This window comes from Diceros bicornis, chromosome 39 (assembly GCF_020826845.1).
Source record: "Diceros bicornis minor isolate mBicDic1 chromosome 39, mDicBic1.mat.cur, whole genome shotgun sequence".
In the NCBI taxonomy this organism is placed as follows: Eukaryota; Metazoa; Chordata; class Mammalia; order Perissodactyla; family Rhinocerotidae; genus Diceros; species Diceros bicornis.
In genome coordinates this window covers 15,923,156-15,947,831 of record NC_080778.1, presented here as the reverse complement: position 1 = coordinate 15,947,831, position 24,676 = coordinate 15,923,156, and the positions used below count along the sequence as shown (strand labels likewise).

The window sequence follows — 24,676 nt, the reverse complement described above, 5'->3', positions numbered from 1 at the left end:
CCAGGGACTAAAGTCATCTGAAGGCTTGACTGGAGCTGGAAGACCTGCTTCCAAGAAGACTCACAGTCTTAGCAATTAGAAGGAAGCCTCAATTCTTCTCCACTTGGGACTTTCCCAAGACCTCAATTTCTCACATGGTGGGCCTCTCTGGAGGCTGCTCACAACTGGCCTTCCTCTAGTGAGTGACCTGAAAGAGAAAAAGAGGGTTAGGCATCACAATCTCTTTCTAACCTGGTCTCAGAAGTGACATGCCATCACTTCGGCTGTATTCTATAATTTACACAGACCAAACTGCGGGAAGGCAGTACACAAAGTTGTAAATACCAAGAGGTTGGGACTATTGGGGGACATTTTAGAGGCTGGATAACACAGTCTGCCCTCTGGCCACCAATAATTCACATCCCTCTCAAGAAAAATACACTTATTCTATCCACGAACTCTCAAAGGTCTCATTCCATTGCAGCTTCAGCTCAAAATCTAGAATCTCATCAGTTAAATCAGGTTCTGGTGTAGATGGGGCTCCTTAGCTATGTTCCTGAAATACAATTCCTCAAGTATGGCTCCTTTCAATCTAAGGACCTGTGAACTAATGGGACAATTTATCTATTCTTCAAACAATATACAATATACAATGGTGGCACAGACAGAGGAGTGCCCTAAGATCAGGAACAAGTCAAGGGGTCCCACTCTTGTCATTTCTATTCAACATGGTACTGGAGGTTTTAGGCAAAGCAATTAGATAAGAAAAATAAATAAAAGTCAACCAGATTATAAAGGAAGAATTGGAACCCTCATTCATTGCTAGTGAGAATGGAAAATAATACAGCTGCTGTGAAAAACAGTTTGGCAGTTCCTCAAAAAAATTAAACACAGAATTACCATATGATCCAGCAATTCCACTGCTAGGTAAACCCAAGATAATCAAAACATATATTCAGACAAAAACTTGTATATGAATTTTCATAGAAGCGTTATTCATAATCGCCAAAAAGTGGAAACAACCTGAATGTCTATCAAGTGGTGAATGGATAAACAAAATGTGATATACCCTTATAGTGGAATATAATTCAGCTAGAAAAAGGAATAAAATATTTGCACATGCTACAACATGGATGAACCTTGAAAATACTACATTAAGTGAAAGAAGCTAGACACAGAAGGCCACCTATTTTACGATTCCATTAACAAGATACTTCTAGAATAGGGAAATCTGTAGAGACAGAAAGTAGATTAGTGAATGCCAGGAGCTGCGGGTAGTTGGGAATGGGATGACACAGTTTCTTTTTTGGGGTAATGAAAATTCTGTGGAATTAGATAATGGTTAGTGATAGTTGCAAAATTTTGTGAATATACTAAAAAAAACCCCGGCATTTTATATTTAAAAATTATAAATTTCATGATATACGAATTGTATCTCAAAAAAAAGACATACCATTTGACACATAATAAATTCTCTATACTAAAATTAAAAATGGAAACTAAAGATATTTTCAGGCACACAAAGGCTGAATGAATTAAAGACAAGCAGATCTGTATTATAAGAAAAATTAAAAAAAGTTTTTATATCAGATGGATATATATTTCTACACAAAAGAATGAAGAGACCAGAAATGGCAACTCAGCAGGTAAGTAAATGTATATGATAACTTTCTAATTATGTAAATATCTTAGATGATAAACAAACAAAAATAATGTAGTACAGGTGTGATATTTATGCAGTAGTAAATGTATGATAATAGCACAAAGACTGGGAGGGAAGGAATAGTAGGTTTTATACTATATGTAGAAGGGTATAATGTCATTTGGAGCTAGACAAATAAGTGAAAGAGAAATACTATAAATCCCAAAGCAACAACTAGAATAACAAAATAGAATTATAGCTAATTAGCTAACAAATTAGATTAAAATATTCCATTCAAAAGAAAGCAGAAAAGGAGGAAAATGAGAATAAAGAACAAATGAGACAAATAGAAAACAAATATCATGATGGTACAATCTAACCATATCAATAATCACATTAGATGAAAATGGTCTAATCATCCTAATTAAAAGGCAGAGATTATTGAATTGTAAAAAAAACAATACTTGACTATATTCTGCCTAGAAGGAACACAGTTCAAATACAAAGAGAAAAAATAAGTTAAAAGTAAATGGGTGGAAAAGATATACTATGCCAACATTAATTAAAAAAAAAAAGGCTAGAGTTCCTATTTTAATATTAGGCAATATAGATTCCATAGTAAAGACATTACCAAGGATTAAAAAGGTCATTTAAAAATGATAAAGAGGTCATTTTACCAAAAGGACATCATAGTACTAAATGTTCATGCAGCTAATAACAGAATTCCAAAATACATAAAGCAAAAACTGATAGATTTGCAAAAAGAAACAGAGAAATTCACAATTATATTTGGAGATTTCAATACCCATCTTTCAATAATAATACAAGTAGAGAGAAATATGTAAGGATAGAGAAGATATGAAAAACACTGTTAACCAAATTGACCTAATTGACATTTACAAGGCATTACACCAAAGACCAGCAAAATTTACAATCTTTTTAAGCAGACATGAAATATTTACCTAGATAGATTCTGGGCTATAAAATAAATGTCAATAAATTCCTAAAGATTCAAGTCAAATAAAGTATCTTCTCTGAGCACAATGAAAAAAATTAGAAATCAGTAACAGAAAGGTATCTGGAAAATTGTAAAATATTGGGAAACTAAATAACACACTTCTACATAACCCATGGAGCAAAGAAAAAATAAAGGAAAATTATAAAGCATTTATAAATGAATGAAAATAAAAACACACAACATACAGAATTTGAGGTAGGCTGCTAAAACAGAACTTGGAGGGAAACTTACAGCACTAAACACCTATACTAGAAAAGGTCATATTAATGACCTCAGCTTCCTCCTTGAGAATCTAGAAAAACAAGAGCCAATTAAATCCAAAGTAACAGAATAAAATAAACAATAAAAAAACAATGATACGGAAAAAACAGAAAAAAAATCTATGAGATCAAAAACGGATTATTTGAAAAGATCAATCTTAAATCTCTCCTCGGACTGATCAGTAAAAGGAATGAGAAGAAACAATTTTCCAATATCAGGAATGAGAGAAAAGGCATCACTACAGATTCTATAAATGTTAAAAGGATAACATGGTAATATTGTGGCCAATTTATTCCAATAACTTAAGTAAATTAGATTAGTGAGAAAATTCCTTGAAAGACAAACTAAAGTTCACTCAAGAAGAAATGGATAACCTCAATAGCCCTATATCTATTGGAAAAAATTGTATACACACAAGAAAACTCCAGACCCAGACGGCTTCTTTGGAGAATTCTAGCAAACAATAAAGGAAGAAATAATATCAATAAGATACAAACATCCAGAAAATTGAAAAAGAGAATTATGTCCTAAAGACATTATAAGAAAACTACAGATCAGTATCCCTCATGAATATAAATGCAAAAAATCTTAACAAATATGTAGCAAATTGATTCCAACAATATATAAAAACGATAATACACCATGACCAAATGGCGTTAACTCCAGGAATGTAAGGTTGCTTTAACGTTTGAAAATCAATTAATGAAATTCATCATATTACAAGCAAAACTCAAAAAGAATAACTGTATGATCATAGCAATAGATGGAGAAAATTTTTTGACAAAATCCAACATTTATTCCTGATAAAAACTTCCAACGAACCAGGAACAGAAAGGAATTTCCTCAGCTTAATAGAGGGGATCTATGAAAAACCTACAACTAACATCATTCTGAATGCTTTTCCCCTAACATCTGGAACAAGGCAAGGATGTCTCCTTTCAACATTTCTACTGAACATTTTACTGGAGGTATTAGCCAGTTTCATATGACGAGAAAAAGAGATAATACGTATATTGACCATCATGGCAAAAATAAAACTGTATTTTCAGAAGACAAGATCATCTACATAGAGAATAGATAGACTCTCCATTATAACTGAGTTTAGCAAGGTAGTAGGATACAAGATCAATCGATTGTATTTCAGTATATTAATAAACAATTGACAATTGAAATTAAAAATACCATTTACAGGGGCCGGCTGGTGGCACAAGTGGTTAAGTGCGTGCGCTCCGCTGCTGGTGGCCGGGGGTTTGCCGGTTTGGATGCTGGGCCGCACCGACGCACCGCTTGGCAAGCCATGCTGTGGCGGTGTCCCATATGAAGTGGAGGAAGATGGGCACGGATGTTAGCCCAGGGCCAATCTTCTTCAGCAAAAAGAGGATTGGCAGCAGATGTTAGTTCAGGGCTAACTGTGAAATTGAAAACAGTAAAACTTCTAGAAGAAAACAGAAAGATCTGTATGCCCTTAGGCTAGGCAGATTTCTTGGATACAACACCAAATGCATGATCCATACAAGACAAAAAATTGATAATTTGGACTTCATCAAAAATAAAAACTGTTCTGAAGACAATGCTAAGAAAATGAAAGACAGAATACACTCGATAAAGCACTTGTATCCAGAATATATACTCTAAAATATAAATAATAAGAAAACAATTTTAAAAATCTAATTATTTGACTAGACAATTCACCAAAAAAAATGTCTTGATGGTAAATATCATGAAGATGCTAAATATCATTATTAGGGAGATGTAAATTAAAACTATAATGATATCACTATACACTTATTAGAATGGCTAAAATTAAAAAGACTGACTACACCAAGTGTTGGTAAGAATGTGAAGTAAATGGAATTCCCATATATTGCTGGTGAGAATGTAAAATGGTATAGCTACTTTGGAAAACATTTCAGTATTTTCTTCAAAAGTTAAACACATACTTCCCATATAATCCAACCATTCCACTACTAGATATTTACCCCAGAGAAAGGAAAGCATACCACTTACAAAGACTTGCATACTAATGTTTTCAGTACCTTTATTTCTAAAAACTAGGAAAAAAAGCCAAACGTTCATCAACAGGTGAATGTATAAACAAACTTGTATATCTAAAAGGATACTGCTTAGTAAGAAAAAGGAATGAACTACTGTTGCACACAAAATGGAAGAATCTCAAAATAATGTTCAGTGCAAGTAGTCAGGCAGACTACATACTTTATGATTCCCTTTATATAAAATTCTAGAACAGGCCCGGCCCCGTGGCTTAGCGGTTAAGTGCGCGTGCCCTGCTACTGGCAGCCTGGGTTCGGATCCCGGGCGCGCACCGACGCACTGCTTCTCCGGCCATGCTGAGGCCGCGTCCCACATACAGCAACTAGAAGGACGTGCAGCTATAACACACAACTATCTACTGGGGCTTTGGGGGAAAAATAAATTAAAAAAAAAAAAAATTAAAATTCTAGTACAAGCAAATTTATCCAGTGACAGAAAGATCAGGGATTACCTGGGAACTAATGGAAGGGATTACAAATGGGCATGAAAAAATTGGGAGATGATGGTTATATTTATTACCTTAATGGAGTGATGGCTTCATGCGTGTATACATGTCAAAACATCAAATTATGCACATTAAATGTTGTCTATTTTACCTCAAAAAAGCTGCTTAAAAAAGTCTGTTCATTTCATTGGAAGTTTTACTCCATTACACAAAAGACACACCCACAAATCCATTTGAGATAAATCCTCTATTTTAGGTGTCTGAGAGCTTAAAAGCCCTTAAGCTTCTTTCAAGGCCTAGTGAGAGGATCTGTAATACCCACCCTTAAACCTTTAGAAGTCCTTTAGTCTGAACTCAAACTCTTATAGTTTCTCCATATTCATAATTGAAACCAAAACATATTCAACTTTAGAATTAGAATTAAAAAAAATGTCCTTGTCCTGAGCTGTTAGTAGCACAAATGCTCCAATTAGTCAAAGGTAATTTTATTCTTATTTTTAATCTTTCTAGTATGATTTTTACCTTTTTGTGGCTGTTTAGTCAATACAGTTTAACTCCTGTACTGATGGATGACTTAACACTTCGATATTTTTCAAAGTGTGTTTTACCGTCTTCTTGTAGCGAGTCATCTTGAGATGCTTATTTCAAGACAACTCCACAACTGCTAAGATATTGGGAGTGAGGAAAAAACTGGGATCAGAGTGGAGCCTGGGAATCTCACAAGCTCCCCAGATGAGTAGACACATTGATAAACTCAATGCCTTCACACATACAAATGCAATCCTAATTTAGCTGTTTCTAGGATTAAGATGTTTCTCAAAATGAAAGATTCACATTATTTATTAAGCTTGTAACAATTTTATTCATAACAAGAACATTTACCTTTACATGTATATACAAAAAAGACTTATTTTCTTATTTTGACACAAAAAATACAGACATACTTACATATGTACAAAAATATTAAAACACACAGACTTTACAAATAAAGATAACAAGATTTCACAAAGGATACTTTTTTGGAAACACACATACTGAGAAAGAGGTTTAAGAAAGGTGACAAAACATTTAAATTAACAGACTCCAGAAGGTGGTATTTCAGTTGGTATGAATTTGGTAAGGCAAATAAAATGTCTCAAATGCTAACAGATGGTAAACAAGATTTATAGTTAAGATTGTCTAGGTAAAATTACATGGCCTTTCTTTACCATACAACTGAATCAATTTTATTTTACCTCTGAATCACAAATATCAGATAATTAACCAGTTTTCCTTTTTCCTTAAAATATTTAAATTTTGTGATTTATACTGAGAAATTTTAAACTTTTTCACATGAAATTGTAAAATATTTTAAGAGGTCGTGTATCCTCATTATTCACTGGGGGGAAAAATCCCATGTACTATATTGATTACAACATAAAATTAAAAATCACAATACATTTATTTTTATTTATTTTTTAAATTAAAACCTAACACCTTCTAACTAACCTTCATGATCAGATACAATTGATTTAATAAGAGATCACAATCGTCGTAAATTCTTCTTGCTTTTCTTAGTACCAGGCAGAGGACCCATTTTATAACCGGTTTTTGGGGGTTTGCCATTTGAACAGTCTTTGGTGGTATGATAATTACACAGACACCTTGTACAATAATCAAATCCACAGCCTTCTCGTTTGCAGGTTGCCCGTTCTAAATAGCAATCATATTTTGCAGGGGAATTACAGCGAACACAGGCTTTGAGGCTTTCGTTATTTTTCAAAGTCTTGGCAACCTAGAAAGAAGAAAATCCATAAACAAATTTTAGTAATGACTGAATGTAACTTAGTAAAAACAAGAAAGGTACCTCTGCATCTTCCCCAGTACATGTATAAAGCATCAGTGTCATACATAAGGCAACTCCTACCCTTCAAAGGATGAGAAATAACATCACTTGATAACTGGTCCAGTGGCTATTTTCTTTCTTTTTTTTTTGTGAGGAAGATCAGCCCCGAGCTAACATCCACGCCAATACTCCTCTTTTTGTTGAGGAGGACTGGCCCTGAGCTAACATCCATGCTGATCTTCCTCCACTTTATGTGGGACGGCACCACAGCATGGCCTGACAAGCAGTGCGTCGGTGCGTGCCCGAAATCCGAAGCCGGGCCTCCAGCAGCCGAGTGAGGGCACTTAAGTGCTACGCAATGGGGCCAGCCCCACCAGTAGCTATTTTCTCCTGGTACTTCTAAATATGCTCTTTTACTTCATGAATGCTACTCACACATCAATGCCTAACTTAGATGTTACCTTTCCTGTGAAGTCGTACTAGTGTCACTCAGGAGTAGGTTGCCTTTTTACCTCTAGCTCTATCTCTTTAAAAAGCACCTACCACATTTACGGCATATATTTCTCTGGAGCCATCTTCCACTCTAGATTGTAAGGCTCTCAAGGTTACCATGTTTTCTTATCTATGCAGTACCTGATAGATGGCAGATGCTCAATAAATGGCTTTTGAATAAATTTACGTGTTGTACTAGTCATTACGTCACGAACATTTAAGACAGAAAATTTCATTATACATATTTATTGACCAACATGAGACAGTCAACATTTTATTTCAATCTTAGATAAGATTATAGTTTTAAAAATTAAGCTTGCAAAACTCCCCTATGTGAGTAGAACTTGTAATACGCATTACTCAATAATTTGAAGGTATAATAGGAGGCCTTCGATTTCTGAAAGCTGGCCTTTTCCTGCTTAGCTCTTTTCTTCAGATATTAAAGGCAGCAATTGTGAAATGTAGTAACGAACAGTTTTATAAGAAAATTTAAAATCAGGAAGGCTTTTCATTTTTCTTCGTGTTTTAAATTAGATCTCAACATCACTGAACTTTCATAAACAATGCCAAATGGTATCTATTATTTTTGGCATAGAAAGACATTTCTGTGTACTTTTCTATTTTGTTTAGAGTTATAAATGGTTTAACGGCTTCCAACATTTTTGAGTAGGATACAGGGGACAGAAGATAAAATCTCCATTAATAATTCTCTAATAGTTCTAATTATGCTGTAATTAAATTTAAAGTTTTTCTCCATTTCTTATGCTAAATCCTTTTAAATAATAAACGTCCCATACGTTTCTAATTTATCGATAAACAACAAAAATTACCTCAGAGAACTCGTTGTGCCGACTGTATGTAGAATCTTTCTGATCACCTGGATCAGATAACTTGGTTCGAGCACCTTTTTTGGGAGGAGCCTGGGCTGCTGATTTTTGAACAGAAGCTAATGCGGTTCTGATCATAACATATTCTCTGGTTGAAGCTTGTGGTGAAAACTTACTGTTCTTTTCCTAATAAAAAAAGTTTTGACAGGAGTTAAAAACACTTTCCTATATTTTCCAAAATCAAGCAATTATTATGATTGTTCATGTAAGAAAGGGCAAAGGAGAATATAAAGGATTTAGCCCTACATCCAATTTACCTGCACATGCTTACACACAGCCACACACAACTATTCATAAACATTTAAAACCTAATAATTACTGACAGAAATTGTGAGAGAGCACTTTACATGCTTAGTCTATACAACATTAAATACATGATTTATAAAGTACTACTGCCAGAACAAAAGGTCATTCTTCTCACCACTAGTAGATGGCAATAGCCATGTTTAAGTGTCACTTCAGTGTCACGAATGAATTCAAAAACCTCTTCGATTAGAAAACTTTCCATTAACGCCAGCTTACTGATAAAGAAACTGAACTTGGAGAATTTAAGCAACACCCATCTAAAGTTACATAGCTGGTAAGCAGGAGCACCAAAATTTGGACCTAAGTCTGCCCAACTCTTAGGCCTAAACTTTTAATCATGTATTGATCTTGATTCTCAGAAACATCTCCAGAGATAGCAAGTATTTTGGAAAGTAAATGAATTCCCTCTACATTAAGAATCTTCAATATGTTGATAATTTACTGTTTATCTGGTAACTGAAAAAACACACACAAAAGACAACCAAGATTACCTATATGGTCAACTCACTATCTGAGAACTGAGTAATTTTCCCTTTGTTACTTTTGGACATTCTATTTCTAGGGAGAATCCAAGAAATAAATGACTTTTAATGAAAGGCTGAAACGCTCTGTCAACATAAAGGATTTCCAAATTACCTGTTATCTTTCCTAGTTCTCCCTCCTATTTCTTTCTTTCTTTTTTTTTTTTTAAAGATTTTATTTATTTATTCCCCCCCCCCCAAAGCCCCAGTAGATAGTTGTATGTCATAGCTGCACATCCTTCTAGTTGCTGTATGCTGGACACGGCCTCAGCAGGGCTGGAGAAGCGGTGCATCGGTGCGCACCCGGGATCCGAACCCAGGCCGCCAGCAGCGGAGCGCACGCACTCAACCACTAAGCCACGGGGCCAGCCCGCTCCCTCCTATTTCTAAAGGGAAAGAACACTAGCAGCTATATTTTAAAATAAAAACATCAAATGCAGAGACTTACAGAAACTCTTTGTATTGCTTTATTATACAACTGCATTGCCCCCTTATCATCTTCTAGAATCTTCTTCCAAGTTGTGCTCACTTTAGACACACTGGAAAAGTAAATGATTATAAAGGAAACAATTAAAGCATCACAAAGAGCTAAGATGAGTATTACAGAAACATTAGCAATGCAAAAATTTCTATTAGCAGTGCTTCTCAAACCTGGTTATACATTAGAATTGTTTGGGGGCATTTAAGATTGAAAGATGCCCGATGCCTACTCATTTGGGTTTAATTGGTCTAAAATGGGGGCTGGGGTTCTGTACTTTTTTTAAAAGCTCCCCATCAAGTAATTCTAAGTGCATCTAGGCTTAGAACCACTGCTCTGTACTTCATTTTTCCACAGTATCTGCAAACAATAAGTAGCCACCACCATATATATAGTACCACATTAGTTATTTGGTAAAAGTTGTAGACAAATTTCAACAGACTCCAGGACACACTGTTATTAGTAGACACTAATTTTAAAAATCCATTGTTAATAGAAAAAATAGAACCCATGATGTCGATTATTCCTCACGAGTCTAGCCAACAATAAAAGTCAATACTTACTTCTATCTGTTTTACTTTAGCTATATTTCATAAAGACCAGTGTAAAGTAACACTTGCAAAGAGTACCTCTAAAAACATTTTTTCCAAAAGCCAAAAACCCAGTTGAGATGAATCCAATCTAATCCAATAGTCTGTATAATCTTCTTAACTCTCATAGTTACCTCCTTCTAACAGATTTTCTTTGGTGGAATGAGGAAGAAAGGGTCCTTAGTATAAGGTTTCTAAGAAATAGTCAGAAGCAGATCCATTTGTGGGTCTCCATATTTTCATCACTGTCAAACCTAAGAGAGCCCTACGTTGAAAATGGCCTAAGAACAGAAATTATTTCACACTTTCAGATGTGACAAAAGTTGTAATGCTCATTGGCCCTGCAGACTAGAACTAGGCGGTTGTTTTACAAATATATCTTTGCACAAGCTGGTGATGCTGAGCATCTAACAAAAATGTTCAGTGGATTATATCAATACACTCAAAGCAGCAATACTTACTTGATTAAGTCCATATCATTGAGCTGTGTTAAAATATTTGCTAAGACGTGTCTGAGATCCCTTCGAAAGAGTTCACTGAGAATATCTACATATTCTAGTCCCATTTTCCTGCCAATTATATTCTGTAGTCTAAAATCACTGGATATAAATTCCTTCAGCTTCTCCCGATCTATTTTAGGATTTCGTTTGGCATTCTTTTTCAATGTTGAACAAACCAGTTTTGCAAAATGAAGAGCTGGCAGAAAGTTTTTGTTGGGATATTGGTCTGGGCTTTGCATCTGTAGCAGGTAAGATTGTGGACTGTCACTGAAATTTTCTTCCAGGTGAAGGCTACCCTCTTCATGTTCATTGAGGCCACCTGGTTGGGAAAATGATGAATAGCCACTGTCTTCATAAGGTCCATTAGTCTCTAGTTCTTCTATTTCATTTGAACTACTAAGTGTTTGTTGCACATGTTGATTTTCCTTGTTATGCAAGGGCTTGCTTTCAGTTTGTTCAAGTTCTACAGTTCTGGGGCTCACAATTGGTGACCCAAGATATGATAACTTTTCATAGTCTTTAATGCAGTCTTTACAAGAACCTTCCAAATATGCAGGAGTGTAGGAAACTACTCTTCCATTGTCATCAGGTTTTACCAGTTTAAGTCCAGAATGAACACCGTTATAGTTAAAATCACACTTCATTCTGCCAGAAAGTGTGGAACTTTCTTCTTTATAACCTATGAAAAGAACATAACATATTTACTTCTTAATAGCAAAATTTTCACACATCCCCACTTCTTAAACTGGGATATACAGATTTAATTACTTTGCATTCTTTCAGCACTATGTCTTGCCTATGTAGCTGTGAGATTATCCAAGTTTAATTATTGAGATGTAACAATAATATGAGGAAATATTACTTAAATCTTATAAGTATATACATCTTATTCTTGAAAGGGTACTTCAGAAGATACTGCTTTTAGGTCTGTATAACATTTGATTTTTACAGTCTACATCTTACTGAGTAAAAAATAGTGGAAAAAGGGACTATTTAATAAATATCTGTGCTTATGGAAGAAATAAATGGGATGCATCTAGAGTACGTCTGAGGTCAAAGATATGTCACAAATGCTTCTAGAATCAAGTGTTCACACCCTGGACTTGAAATGGCGTTACGGTTAGCTCTGCCTTAAGAATAACCAAAACCACTGACAGTAAAAATGGTTAAGACCAGTGGGGGAGGGGAATGTGTAAGGGTCAAAATAGTTTTTGATAAAAGAAACAAATAAAAAACTTGTATATCATTTAAACATTAGCAATTATTATAAGCCTTATGATAATTAACCAAGAAATCTATAGGTAGCTTGGAGAAAGGACTGAAAAGGCAATAAATTTATATACTCATAAGTTAAAGTCTACTTGAACTCCCACCACTTTCATCTCTAAGTTTTATTCTGACTGATGCTCTGGGTGACAATCTGATGTATTTAAGGTGTTTGTCTACCCTACAGAATAGTGAACTGAAGGGCAGGGACGTCTCCCTATATCTCGCCTCGTATGTGCCAGAAGCTCTATCTTTAATTGCTGAACAAAGATTTCTCACAAATAATTAACCAAAGAACCAGAAGAATTATCAGTTCAGCTACCAATCATAAATAAAATTTGGTAAATAAGAATGAGACTCTAATCAGTATAAGACCAGATGTAAGAATGTGAGGGTGATAGGGCAGTGGGTGTGAATTACTGTTCAGTTGTTTTAAATAACTAGAGAAGATAATGTACTTGCTACTTATGATAAGCAGCATAAAAAGGGAAAAACAAGTTATGATACTATTAACAAATGATGCAATTATTTCTGGATATTATTCATAGTTACTGATTCAAATTTAAGTTTCAAAAAAGCCCAAGACCTGTTTTTAGAGTTGTATCATCACCTCCACTCAGGGCCTAAGAAATCAATTAAGATATAATGGAGCAGGCAGCATTTAAAGATATCTTTAAAGCAGGGTTTCTCAATTCTTGCACTGACATTTTGAACTGGGTAATTCTTTGTTGTTGGGGGCTGTCCTGTGCATTGTAGGATGTTCAGCAGCCTTTACCCATTTGATGCCATTAGCAGCCCCTACTCCCTGGGCAGGACAACAAAAAATGTCTCGAGTCACCAGTTATTGCCAAATGTTTGGGACTGGGGGAAAGGCAGTGGCAGCAAAATCTCCGCCACTCCTCAGATGAGAACCACTGCTTTAAAGGCTCATTAGGACACTGTCAGTCAGTACAGGGTGGGAAGTGCATTCACTGAAGGATAACTGGAGCAAAGGCACAATTCTGGGAAGGAATATAGCAAATGGGTTCAGGAAAACTGCTCAGCATTATTGAAGGCAGAGTATATGAAGAGGGGAACAGCGGGCACATGAGGTAAGGAAAACCTCAGCAAGTTTCAAATGCCAGGATAAGTGTGGACTTCACAGGCTTCAAATGTACGCCTCATCTACTACCTACCTATGATTGGCTTGTGCGGTGGGGGGGTAACAATCTTATAAGTAAATGTATGTAACAGTCAGTAGGTTTAGTTTGTACTAAATATTGGTAATCTGTCCATATTAACCGTACCATTTTTCTTAGAGCAAAACTTTTCAGGTCAAAGTATGAAAAGACACCTCGATAGAAAGTAACCTTGTAGGTAGAGACTCTTTAAATTCCCAATGTCTAACACAGTGGAAGACACATAGTATGTGCTCCAGAACCCCAGTAAACCTTGCACTAACCCTAAAAACTAGGTTTAAATTAAGACTTCAGGGGCATAAAAAGTAAATAAAGACTATACAAACTCTAACCCCCAAATTAACCCTAACTCTAGAGCAAATTATTCTGAGTGGTTCTCTTCCACTCAGAAGAGTAAAAAATTCTGAGAGATTGTTTTTACTTTTGCCTCAAGTAAAGAATTAGCTATGATTTATATATGACCACATTTTATCTGAGAGAATAAAAAAGTAGAAGCCATCTACAACGACAAACCTTTTACTTTGTTTAGCTGCCTAAAAAGAAGCTTGAAACTGTACTTCAGAAACTCTTAATTTTTTTCAAAGGCATTCTCCTTCTGCTCAGTCTTTAGAACCCAGTTACTGGGAGACTATCCTACAGGACCTCTTTCATTCAACACTATTCTTTGAATATGGACAGTTCTTTACTTTATAAATGTTTAGAAGTTTCCAAACACTTGGTCTTTACAAACTTTCGAGGTAGGATGGAGAGGTATTATTACCCTATTTTTACAAATGAGGACACTGAAGCTTAGCTAAGTAGCTTGCCCAAGATTTGACAGGTAGTGAAGCGACAGGTCACTCTTCTTGACTGTAAATTCAGTGCTCTTTCCGCTATCTCACCTGGGAAGTGAGATAAACGTATAAAAAAAGAGTATAGACTCATGGACTTTGGGTATAATCCAATATAACATTATATATGTTGTTGCTCAAATTGTTTCAGCCTTTGCCATTGTAAAATTGTAAATTTGTGTCCATTTGACATCCTTCCATTATTTTGTTTTTGGATCATTCCTTACTTGCTAGCATGAGATGCTCCAGTCTCGTCTTGTATGTTCCCTGTTCCAGCCATAGAACCAGTCTTTGCTCCAGGGAACTCTGCTTCTTTTTATTGATTTCAAAATCTGGAAGCTAGGTATAGATTTTGGTGTAAAATGTATGTAATGAACTTTTTTATCTCCATAATAATACTGCAAAATAAAATGAGTAAGTACTACCTTTTACACAAAAAGAAGCTGAAGCAGACTGTACAAGGCTAATTCCATGTTTTTTAACCAGTTCATAGTTCAGTGCTTTCCAATAACCAAGCCAAAATGTACCTAAACAATTTGGAAAATGTTTTTATATAATTGATCTGATATTACCGAGAGAGGGAGAAAATATTACATGCTTGCATGACCTCTTGAATCAGATAGATGAGAATTAAGAGTCTAATTCTGGCACTTCATTCATTTAATGCCTGCTTAGTGACGAGGTGTGGAGAAGGGAAGAAATTAGTCAGGGATGATCTTTTGGAGGTGACATTCTGAGACCTGAAAGCCTTCTGAAAATCTGGTGGGAGAGTTCCAGACAGAGGGAAGCACAGGAAGCAAGGACAAGTGCTGAATATTCAAGGAAGAGAAAGGCCTTTAGCGCTGCAACTTAGTGAGCCAGGGGGAGAATGGTGAAAAATAGGTTGGAGAGGTAGAATAGTCCACAGGATTTTTAGGGTAAGCTGGATTTTACTCATTGTGCAATATAGAGCCTTCAAGGGGTTCTAAGTAGAGAGACATTTGTTTTACATTTTAAAAAGATCACTGGCAGCTGTGGAGAATGGATTGTAGGAAGGTACAAGTGGAAGCAGGGAGGCTAGTCAGAAGTGTATACTACAGGAGTCCAGAGAGTTGGGTACCTAGGACTAGGATGACTGCAGTGAAAACGAAGATAATTGGATAGATCTGAGATTTATTTAGGAGGATAAAGTCAACAGAGCTTGCTGATGCACTGGATGTGGATTAAGCAGAGTAAAAAATACCCTGGGGCTTGAGTCTTGGGCATCTAAGGTATAAAGTGTCATTTGCTGAGCTGGGGAAAACGGAGGAAGTTAACTTTTAAAGTCTGTTTCCTCATTTATAAAATGGGAGTAAGAAAATAAAACTGGACTAAATGCATGGCAGAGTCCTTGTCACATACAGTCTAATCAATAGAATCTATTTTCATCACATTGCTTGTAAGCCAAATCCCTTCATATTCCTTACATTGAACATCATGAACATTTAAAAAGTAGCAGAAAACATACTTCCACACAGAAGTATGCATTTCTGCATATTACATATTTTTCCTAGGAATTAGATCCAAGTTCAAATGAAAATCCCTGCTCAACCTTTTGACTAGCTTTGTGACCTAGAACACTCAATTAATCTCTTTCATTTTCTCTAAAATGGAGATACTAATTTCTACCTCCTAAAGTTGGTAAGGATTCAACACACTGCTTTTTTTAAACCTCTCGCTTACCAACTCTCAGTCCACTCATGACAAGGTGATATTACAGTTAAGCGTACAAAGTTTAACCTCTCATCTAGCTTTCCAATATAAATCTGACAATTCATAGTAAAATAGCATAGTTAAGTAGACTACAGTGCTTAAAAAACCTTTACAGCTCTTCCAGTGCTCAATAATTAAGCTCTGTAACCTCCAATACCCATAAGGTAACCACCATGTGCCCAACATCACATTCCTTTACTTAAAAATATGAGAGCCCCAGGGCACGCTGCCATAAACTGCAAACCAGCCATAATCCCTAAGAGAAAAGTTTAGAAGAGCCCACTTACAAAAATATTTGGATACAATTATATTTTTTATTTCATTTCCTCAAATTTCCTAACCAGGGAAAAAAATTCAAGGGGACAGCAAATATATTCTCTTGAGGAGCAAGGTAGTAAAGACAACTGGAATTAATCAAAAAACCCCTTCCTAAAGCCATCAAGCTGCAGAGTTTCACAGGGAGACTTAGGATCCAGGATCTTCTAGAAACAGACTTAACCTGTTAAAAGGAAGTCTTTTCTCCCTCCTGAGTCTTCTAACTTCCTTTTCTAAAGAAAAAGGCATTTTTCAGTGATTACCAAACATTACACTATCGAATTGATAATTTAAAAAACTTCTGGTCATTTCTGAGGTACAATCCATGCTTTTGGATCTCTTGTGGAGATGGCAACAAAGGGGATAAAAATAAGCGTTTATTTGAGTGCCTTCCATTCTGCCCAAGTTTTGGCATAAAAGACGCTCTAGTTCTCCGGGAGCACAGGGAAAAAGAGAAGGAATTCTTCCATTCTCACAAAATCAGCGAAACGTAGACAAATTCACGGTTTTGTATCAAAAAGTACTTGTCTCCCCTCTCTCTCCTTGCGACGCCAGGCCTTGAGGCTGAGTGAGCGACAGGGCAAAGGGAAAAAAGGGGAGACGGAACGTTTTTGTTCGGAGGTCCCAGCAGAGCCGGGTCGGATGAGGGGGGTCCCTCCATTTGGCGGGAGACCCTGGCGCTGCCGAGGGGTCGAGGGGGTGGCCCTCAGGGCGCGGGCCCGGCGCAGGAGGCGGGAGATAAGGGCGAGCACGATCTCCCGCGCCCGCCAGCAAGACCGAGGCGGCCGAGCCCGGGGAGCTGACTCGGGGCCCAGGTGCGGGGCAGGCCGGGGAGGGGCGCGGGGAGCGGGCTAGGGCCGGCCCGGCCCTGGGGCCCCGGCTGCGGGCCCTGTCAGCGCCGGGCCCGGGGGAGGGGGAGGGGAGGGGGCATTTGGCGCCCATTCAAGCCGGGTGGGGACAGGCAGGGCCTGGGGAGGCCTCACCTGCGCCCCCGGAGCCGGCATCCAGGGTCGGCGTGGAAGCCGGGCCCCGGGCCCGCCATCCCGCCCCGGCACGTCTGACTCCCCCTCCCCGAACCCCAGCCTTCTCTCTCCCCGTCCCAGGAACCGCCGCCGCCGCCGCCGCCGCCGCCGCCGCCGCCGCCCGCCCGAGGCCCAGCGTGGGGCCGCGCGCCCGGGCTCGGGCTTGGGCCGCAGGCCCCCCACATCCCTCACCGCGCCCCGCTCCGGGAACCCGCGCCCCCCTCGCGCCCTCTCCCCTCACTCACTGTCCGAGGGCCGAGGGCGCCCGGCGGCTGTCAGGGCGCTGGAGCTGCAGCGGCACGAGCTGGAGGGGGGCCGTGGGGAGCAGCTGCAGCGGCTCCGGCTCATGCCAGGCGGAGTGGGGTCCTCCTCAGGTGAGGGAGCGGCTACCGCGGCAGAGCAGCTGACCACCCCCTGCACAGAGATCTCTAGCTTCTAAAAGGCGCCAGCTGGTACTTTTAAAATCTTTGAATTTGGTGCTCAAATCCGCAGGGGCCAATGGGACGCGTCGCTCGCAAGCGCGCTCCAATGGGAAGGCGGAGGGAGGGAGCGCCCTCGCCCACGCCCAATTGGAGGCTGCGGAGGCGGGGCCTAGAAGCGAGGCCCCACCTCCTTCCTTCTGGCCTGCGCGGCGCGTCCGGAAAGATGCTGAGGCCGGGGGCGGGGCCTCGGAGCGCGGGGAGGCCGCGACTCAGCCGCACGTGGAGCCAGCATACCACGCATGCGCGCCCCCGCCAAGCTTCCATCTGCCGTGCTGGAAACCGGCCTCCGGCAAGTCCTGACTGCATCCTGAAGGCAGCTCCGGCTTCTGTCTGAAGATCTCCGATGGGTACAAAGGGTAGCCGAGTGTCTCCGGTCATCTCTCAAGTGGTAGTTCGGTGAGCGGCGACTCTGGTCGTCCGGGAATCCAGATTTTCCGGAAGACGAACCCTCCCCCCAGCTCTACTTAGCCCGCCTCTCTAGGATTTAGGCGCGCTCTTCTCTCCCTCCGAGTGGCGCCCCTCCCCCTGCTGAGTGCTTTTGCGCAGGCGCCCGTAGCGGGTGGTGGTGGCGAGTTGGCGGGTTGGCGCTTGCGCGCTGAGCTCCCCCGCGTGTCTCGGAGGGAGGGGAGAGGAGCCGGCTGGTCCGGCGCGCGTTGCGGGTCCCGCCGCTGACGTGGCGCGAGACCTGAGGGCGCGTCGCCCTGGTCCCCTTGGGCGGGGGTGAGGGTGGGACAGAGTCACTTCTTTTTTTAAGCGTATGTATTTGTATTTTCAACCACAGTTCTGCAGCCACCGTTGCTTTGTACGGTCGTTAAGCTTATTAAATTTATGTCTACTCTCTCCTGGGTTTTTTTGTTTCTTTCTTTCAAGGGTCAAGCGCCAGAGAGGGTCGTCCTCCTCCAAAAGAAGTAAATACATTTATAAAAAGTACTGGCGTGGGGGTTCCGGTCCCCACCCGTTGGAGCTGGAGGCCCCGGGCCAAGGGCGTGATTTTCTAGCGGTGGCAGGAATGGGTGGACGTGTCGAGTCTTCGATGCCATATTATTAGTCGTGCTGAACTTTTCACTCCTTGTGCACTTAAGTGGTGCACTTAAGAAGGAAGTCCAGAGCCCACTGAGCAAGGAAGACATAGGAGATGCGGTCGGAGAGCTGGAAGCCGGATCCTGTAGGACTTTGTAGGTTTACGAGTGGAGTTGAGAGTTTCTTCTGACTGCAGTGGGTAGCTGTTGGAGGCATTTTAGCAAGGGAGTGGTGTGTTGAGTGACTGTTAAAACCACAGTAGCTTTTGATCTGCTAGGCACTTTGTTAATCTTTAATTCTCACAATAACCTTAGCATTATTTTCATTTTATGATTGTGCTTAAATGTGAAAGTTAATTCCCGCGGAGCCACACAGCTAGTAAGCCAAGATTCCATCCCGAGCCTGTGGGGTAAGTGCAGGTACTTTCCTCTGTGCTATGCTAAGGAATAGTAGTATTTGCTGGAGGCCTGATTGTTTATAGTACATTTTCACATCACTTCCCCCTTTGACCTTAGAGATCATCTTTATTCATCTTTTATTTTCAGATGCAGACAAATATATGAAATTTGAGGGGAGGTGAGGTCCTTATTAAATTAGTTGAGCACCTGAACTATAACCTTTGGATATTAACCACAGCTTAAAAGGTATTCTCAAACATTTATTTACTTACTTATTTTCAGGAAAAGGCTAAGGTATATTATTGGAAAAGTAAAAATTACTGTCATAATATAAGATAACAGAAAGCTGAGCATGTTTTATTTAACACTGGAGTAGTTGGTCAGAGTCTTTTTCAGTTTATTAGGTTATTTACTATTAATTTTAAATGTTTGAGCTTTGGTGGATTATAGTGAAATATTATTCTTAACTGACAATTAACTTGTTCAGTAGGTTCATGAGCACCTGTTAATTTCATCTTTAGTGAGAAACTTAGAAAATGTCATTCTGAATTTTACTAAATGTCAACAGATGTATATACTTCCTTCTTCCTGCAAATCAGTATCAGTCGGAATTATTGAGTTTTTAGGTGCAAAATGAAGTGCAGAGAGAATTGCCCTCATTCTTTCAGCAAATTCTTATTGCAGACCTGTAACATGCAAGACATCGTAAAGTATCTGGAAATAATTGGGACATGGTATCTGCTCTGTGCTTATCATCTGGTTGGGCGTGCCACCTAATAGATATGGCAGATCTCAGTAAGTAATCTTTGGATAAAAGCATCATGGGGTGCAGAGAGGAGATAAGTATAAAATATAGCTATAATGAAGACTAGATGAGGCAAATGCACCTAGTTACAGTGGGAACTTTTATAGAACAGAGGAGCTACTTCTGTATGCCAGGATAAGGCAATAATCTGTAGGACAGAGTTTCTCAACTTCAGCACTATTGACATTTTGGGTCAGATAATTCTTTGTTATAAGGGCTGCCCTGCGCATTGTAGGGTGTTTAGCAGCATCCTTACCTCCAACTCCCCCGCTCGCAGTTGTGATAACTGTCTCCAAATATTGACAAATATCCCCTGGGGGGAAAAATTGCCTCTGGATGAGAACCACTGCAGTAGGGGATGTCTTTTGAGGGAAGGGAGAAGAGGGAGGCCTTCCACAGCATAAGGAACAAAATGGGGAAAAAATGCAAGTGCATTTATCAGGAAAAATTTGATGTGACATAAGGGGGGGTGGTGTGTAAAATGGGCTAACATGAAATGATGCTGGATACGGATGTGGATGTATTGTATGCCCACTTACGAGTTGGAGTTTTATTTAGGAAGCAACAGGAAGCTATTAAGTTGTTGAGCAGAGGAGTGACAAAATCAGTCTTTCTTCTTAGGAAGATGAATCTGGTGGTTATGTGTATGTAGCCTGAATTAGCAGATAGAGAGGATGCAGGAAGAAGTCAGGGGACTATTCAAGTCATCCAGGAGAGGAGTAATTCTGGACAAGAGTAGTGATAATAGGGTTGGAGAGGATTAGTGTTTAGTAGGAGAGTAGGATTTAGCAATAAACTGCATGTAAGGAGGAAGAATCAAAGATGACTACATTTTAAATTTGAGAGAGAGGGAGAATGGTAGTACCGTGAAAGAAATTGAGATTGCACAATGAGAAACAAGTTTCAGGGGAACATGACAAGTTTTATTTTACACGTAGTGATTATGTTTATACATCTTCAAAATTGCCGTTCTAGCTATACGAGTGTTGATTAAGTGGTGTTGTAGGCCATTTTGAAATTAAGTTGTTTTTTTTTCTGAACAAGACACCAGATTTCTAGACAAATACTTCAGCTGTAACTGCCTTTTACACATCTATTTAGTGCCAGTTATAGCATGATGTTAGGTCTTGAAGAGACAAGAATGAAGGAACACAGTTTTGTCCATTAATGAGATATGACAGGTCTAGTGATATGTTTTTATTACATTACCCCCTTTACCATTTCCTTATTAAGCACTCAATCCTGAGAGGAGGAAGCCAGTGGGTTTATTACCTTGCCATAAATTTTCAGGTATGGTAAAGTACAATGGAATACCCAAGAAGAGCAGTTAATTCTGCCTAGGGGCTAAGGTGACCTTTAGGTTGGACCTTGAAATCTGTGTGCAGAGGTAAATGGAGTGTGTTTTCTAGGCACAGAGGGCAGCATAAGCAAAGGCAGGTAGGAGTGACAATGCATGATTTGTAAATAGCTGTGTAGATGCATTGTTTGTGTAAACAGCTACAAAATTCCAAGGCCCTTAAAATTTCAGACTTAGGGTTCCAGTAGGCTTCATGCCAAAATTATGTTGCTCTACCCTTACCCTCTCCTGAGTTCCAAAAATTTCATTTGATCATCTAGGAATCACTAATTTAGTGAGTGAAGTAGGAGCAAGTGTCAGTTCACAGACCAGAATTTGTCAGTTACCCTGTATGTGTTTACAATACACCTGATACATATCTTAAATTTATATTTTTAAAATTACCTAGGTATTATGATGATGATTTTCTAACTATGATGTTCTAATGGACAGAAGTTTGAAAATTGATCCAAAGTTCTTTTCCACCCTCATTAGTACAGCATGCACACCTCCTTTTCCCGTGGGGCAGAGTGAGGGAGTGGAGAGGATGGGGGAGAACAAGTAAACTCCCTTGTGTACAGAACGGAATCCAATGTTCAAGACCCTTCACAATCTCAATCCAACTTTTCTAATTATTACCCTTTACAAGAGATAAAGAGAAGTAATATTACACTGTAATATTTAACAACCTGTAAATATGTCCCTTTCATTCAAAAAGGAACTGAAAGACCCAAGAGGAAAGTGATCCAAGTGTGGGAGACACAGGCTTGCATTGGGCCTTATGCCGATCATGGTGGAATGAACATGTCTTGCTGTATTGTTGAATTGCATAGGTCACTGAAAGCTGCATTCATCGACTGTTCTTATGAAGGCAGAATGCCTTTCATGAGCAGAATATTATAGGGGAGAGGGATTCTCTTCAAACTAAAATTCTCTGATGTATTTGATAACCTTTGGCCAGCTTTAAATTCTAACCTGTCTAATGTTTTTTCTGCGCCTCCCTTTTAAAGCAATAAGGTGAGAAAATGAATTATCAATCTAAAATTACTCTGCAAATTAGTGTAAGATGGGACTCTAAAGCAAATTTGGCTAATAAAGGTTGACTTAAGAAAGAGGAAACACATCGGACAATACTATAGTTTTGAATTTATGCAGTACATATGCTCATAAGAATTTAGATATGGAAAAGGTGTGACAGTTTTGAGAGTTAACTAAATGTCTCCTAATTTTTTAAAATTTTAATCATATAACGTTAGTAGTGAAAGCATTGTGTCTCTGGAAATCCTACCTTATTGTAACTACTACAAATTCACCTTTATTTTCTACTAGGTAGAGCTTTTCTCTAATTGTAGTCCTTAGTTTACCTCATGTTTTCAGAAAATTCTTGAGCCAACATTTCCAGCTTCTCTCACTTCTTTATCAGATAACTGACATGTCTTATGGTTCTTTCTTTTCTATTTTTTTTGCAGTTAAACAGGTTGAATTTATTACTGCTCCTTGCTGTGAGGGAGCACACACACCATGAGAGAACCATGGTCTCCAATTTCTTTATCAAGCAGACTTCCTCATTCTCTGTTGCTCTCAACACCAAGGTCTTCTACAGCTATAGAGCCTCAAGCAAACATTCCTGGGCTTTCCTTCCCTCTCCGGCCCCAATTCTTTGGAGTCAGTCTTCTTAGGAAAGAGCTATTCATAACCAGGATTCTCATGGAAAAAGGAACAACTTATTTCTTTTAAATCTTATGAGAGAAAAACATTGATAAAGATTATACTGACTTAGCTTTAAGCTCACTTTCAACAAAAAATTCTCAGTTCACAAGGGTGAATTTATTTGGTTCTCCTGTCATTTTTTAGAGACTAATACATCTCAGTACATCAGAGCATTCACAGCTGGCTAATATAAGTAAATATTTTAATGACAAAAATGCCAAGTCATGGGAAAGGGAGGGAGAATGCAAAAGTAGCTGAGTCTTAAGCTGTAGCTTCTGGTTTGTAGGAAATATTGTGACTTGAGGAACAAGTTAAATGACACCATAATAGCCTGATCTTCTCAAATGAAAGTTCAGTGCAGTGTCATGAAAAAACGGATGGTGGTTGGCAGGGCTGTTCTAGGTTAAGGGAGACTTAAGCAATATAACCATCAATTTCCATGTGATTCCTTATTGGATCCTGGTTTGAAGAAACCGATTAAAACATTATGGGAGAACTGGGGAAATTTGAATTGGGTATTTGAAGATATTAGGGTATTATTGTGAATTCTGTTAGGTGTGATGGATAGCAAATGATTAGAACAACGTCCTTATTTTTTAAAATGCAAGGTGAAATATCTCAGGGTGAAGTGTAACAATATTTGTAACTTCTCACACTAAACAAATATGAAAACATATCAATTATTGAAACTAGGTAATGAGTATGGGTGTTTGTCAGTTAGCAATCTATTCCCCTCAGCAACAAATTCTACCTTTCATTGCCCTACTTGGTGATACTGAAGCTGGACCTGTAAACATTTCTCCTTTGGCTGCTGGTACCATGTTAAACTTTGGCAGTAGGCGGTGGTGGAGAGAGTGTGGGAGGAAGGGGTCTCTCTTCTTGTTTCTAATGTGCTTCCTCCTCCTGCTTCTATGGCACAGCTGCCAGGGGTGCTGTCTTGGACACTGTGATGGTTAATTTTTAGTGTCAAGTTGGCTGGGCCACAGGGTGCCTAGATATTCAGTCAACATTACTCTGGGTGTTTCTGTCAGTGTTTTTGGCTGAGATTAACACTTAAATCAGTGAACTTTGAGTAAAGCAGAATGCCCTCCATAATGTGCCTGAAAAGAGCAAAAAAGACTGGCCTCGCCTGAGCAAGAGAGAATTTGCCAGCAGACTGCTTTTGGATTAGAACTAGAGCATTGCGTCTCCTGGCTCTCTAGCCTGCTGGCCCACACTGCTGATTTTGGACTTAGCCTCCATAATCACATGAGCCAATTCCTCATAATAAATCTGTTTCTATATACACATCCTATTGGTTCTGTTTCTCTGGAGAGCTCTGACTGATGCAGACACCCACTGATGCTTACCCTGTAAGTTTTGCTGACACCCTGGTAGGAGGCTTCTTGCTTACCAGTCCCTGAGAGTAAGGTTCTCTGTTTGCAAGGCCTGATCCACCACCTGCAGACCAGCTCTGGCCCAGGGCAACCCAAGGAACTTGTCATCAGGTGGGCCAGAGCCACACCCTCTCCAATAGGCCTGACTCTCTACCTTGGAGGAAAGGAAGCCCCTTCCAAGGGTGTTCTTTCCTTGGGTACTCACGCTCAG

The 24,676-nt window shown here is 39.1% G+C and overlaps 1 protein-coding gene across 1 annotated transcript; it reads right to left on the bottom strand.

Annotated features, from left to right (window-relative positions):
• Positions 1-6,326: 6,326 nt before the first annotated feature.
• On the bottom strand, positions 6,327-17,714 carry FBXO5 (F-box protein 5). Its single transcript, XM_058534119.1, has 5 exons — positions 17,584-17,714; positions 10,958-11,675; positions 9,877-9,967; positions 8,545-8,727; positions 6,327-7,171 (listed from the first exon to the last, which is right to left on the bottom strand). Exons 1-5 carry the CDS (start codon positions 17,684-17,686, stop codon positions 6,920-6,922), a joined length of 1,347 nt encoding a protein of 448 aa, XP_058390102.1. The 5' UTR covers positions 17,687-17,714; the 3' UTR covers positions 6,327-6,919.
• Between the last annotated feature and the right edge of the window lie 6,962 nt (positions 17,715-24,676).

Bases quoted from the DNA above. Each gene is read 5' to 3' on its own strand.
- FBXO5 (XM_058534119.1), bottom strand. From the start codon at position 17,686: ATGAGCCGGAGCCGCTGCAGCTGCTCCCCACGGCCCCCCTCCAGCTCG. The intron at 9,968-10,957 runs GTAAGTATTGCT...TTACTTTTCCAG, and splicing joins AATGATATGGACTTAATCAA to TGTGTCTAAAGTGAGCACAA. The intron at 8,728-9,876 runs GTAAGTCTCTGC...TTTTTTTATTAG, and splicing joins AAGCAATACAAAGAGTTTCT to GAAAAGAACAGTAAGTTTTC.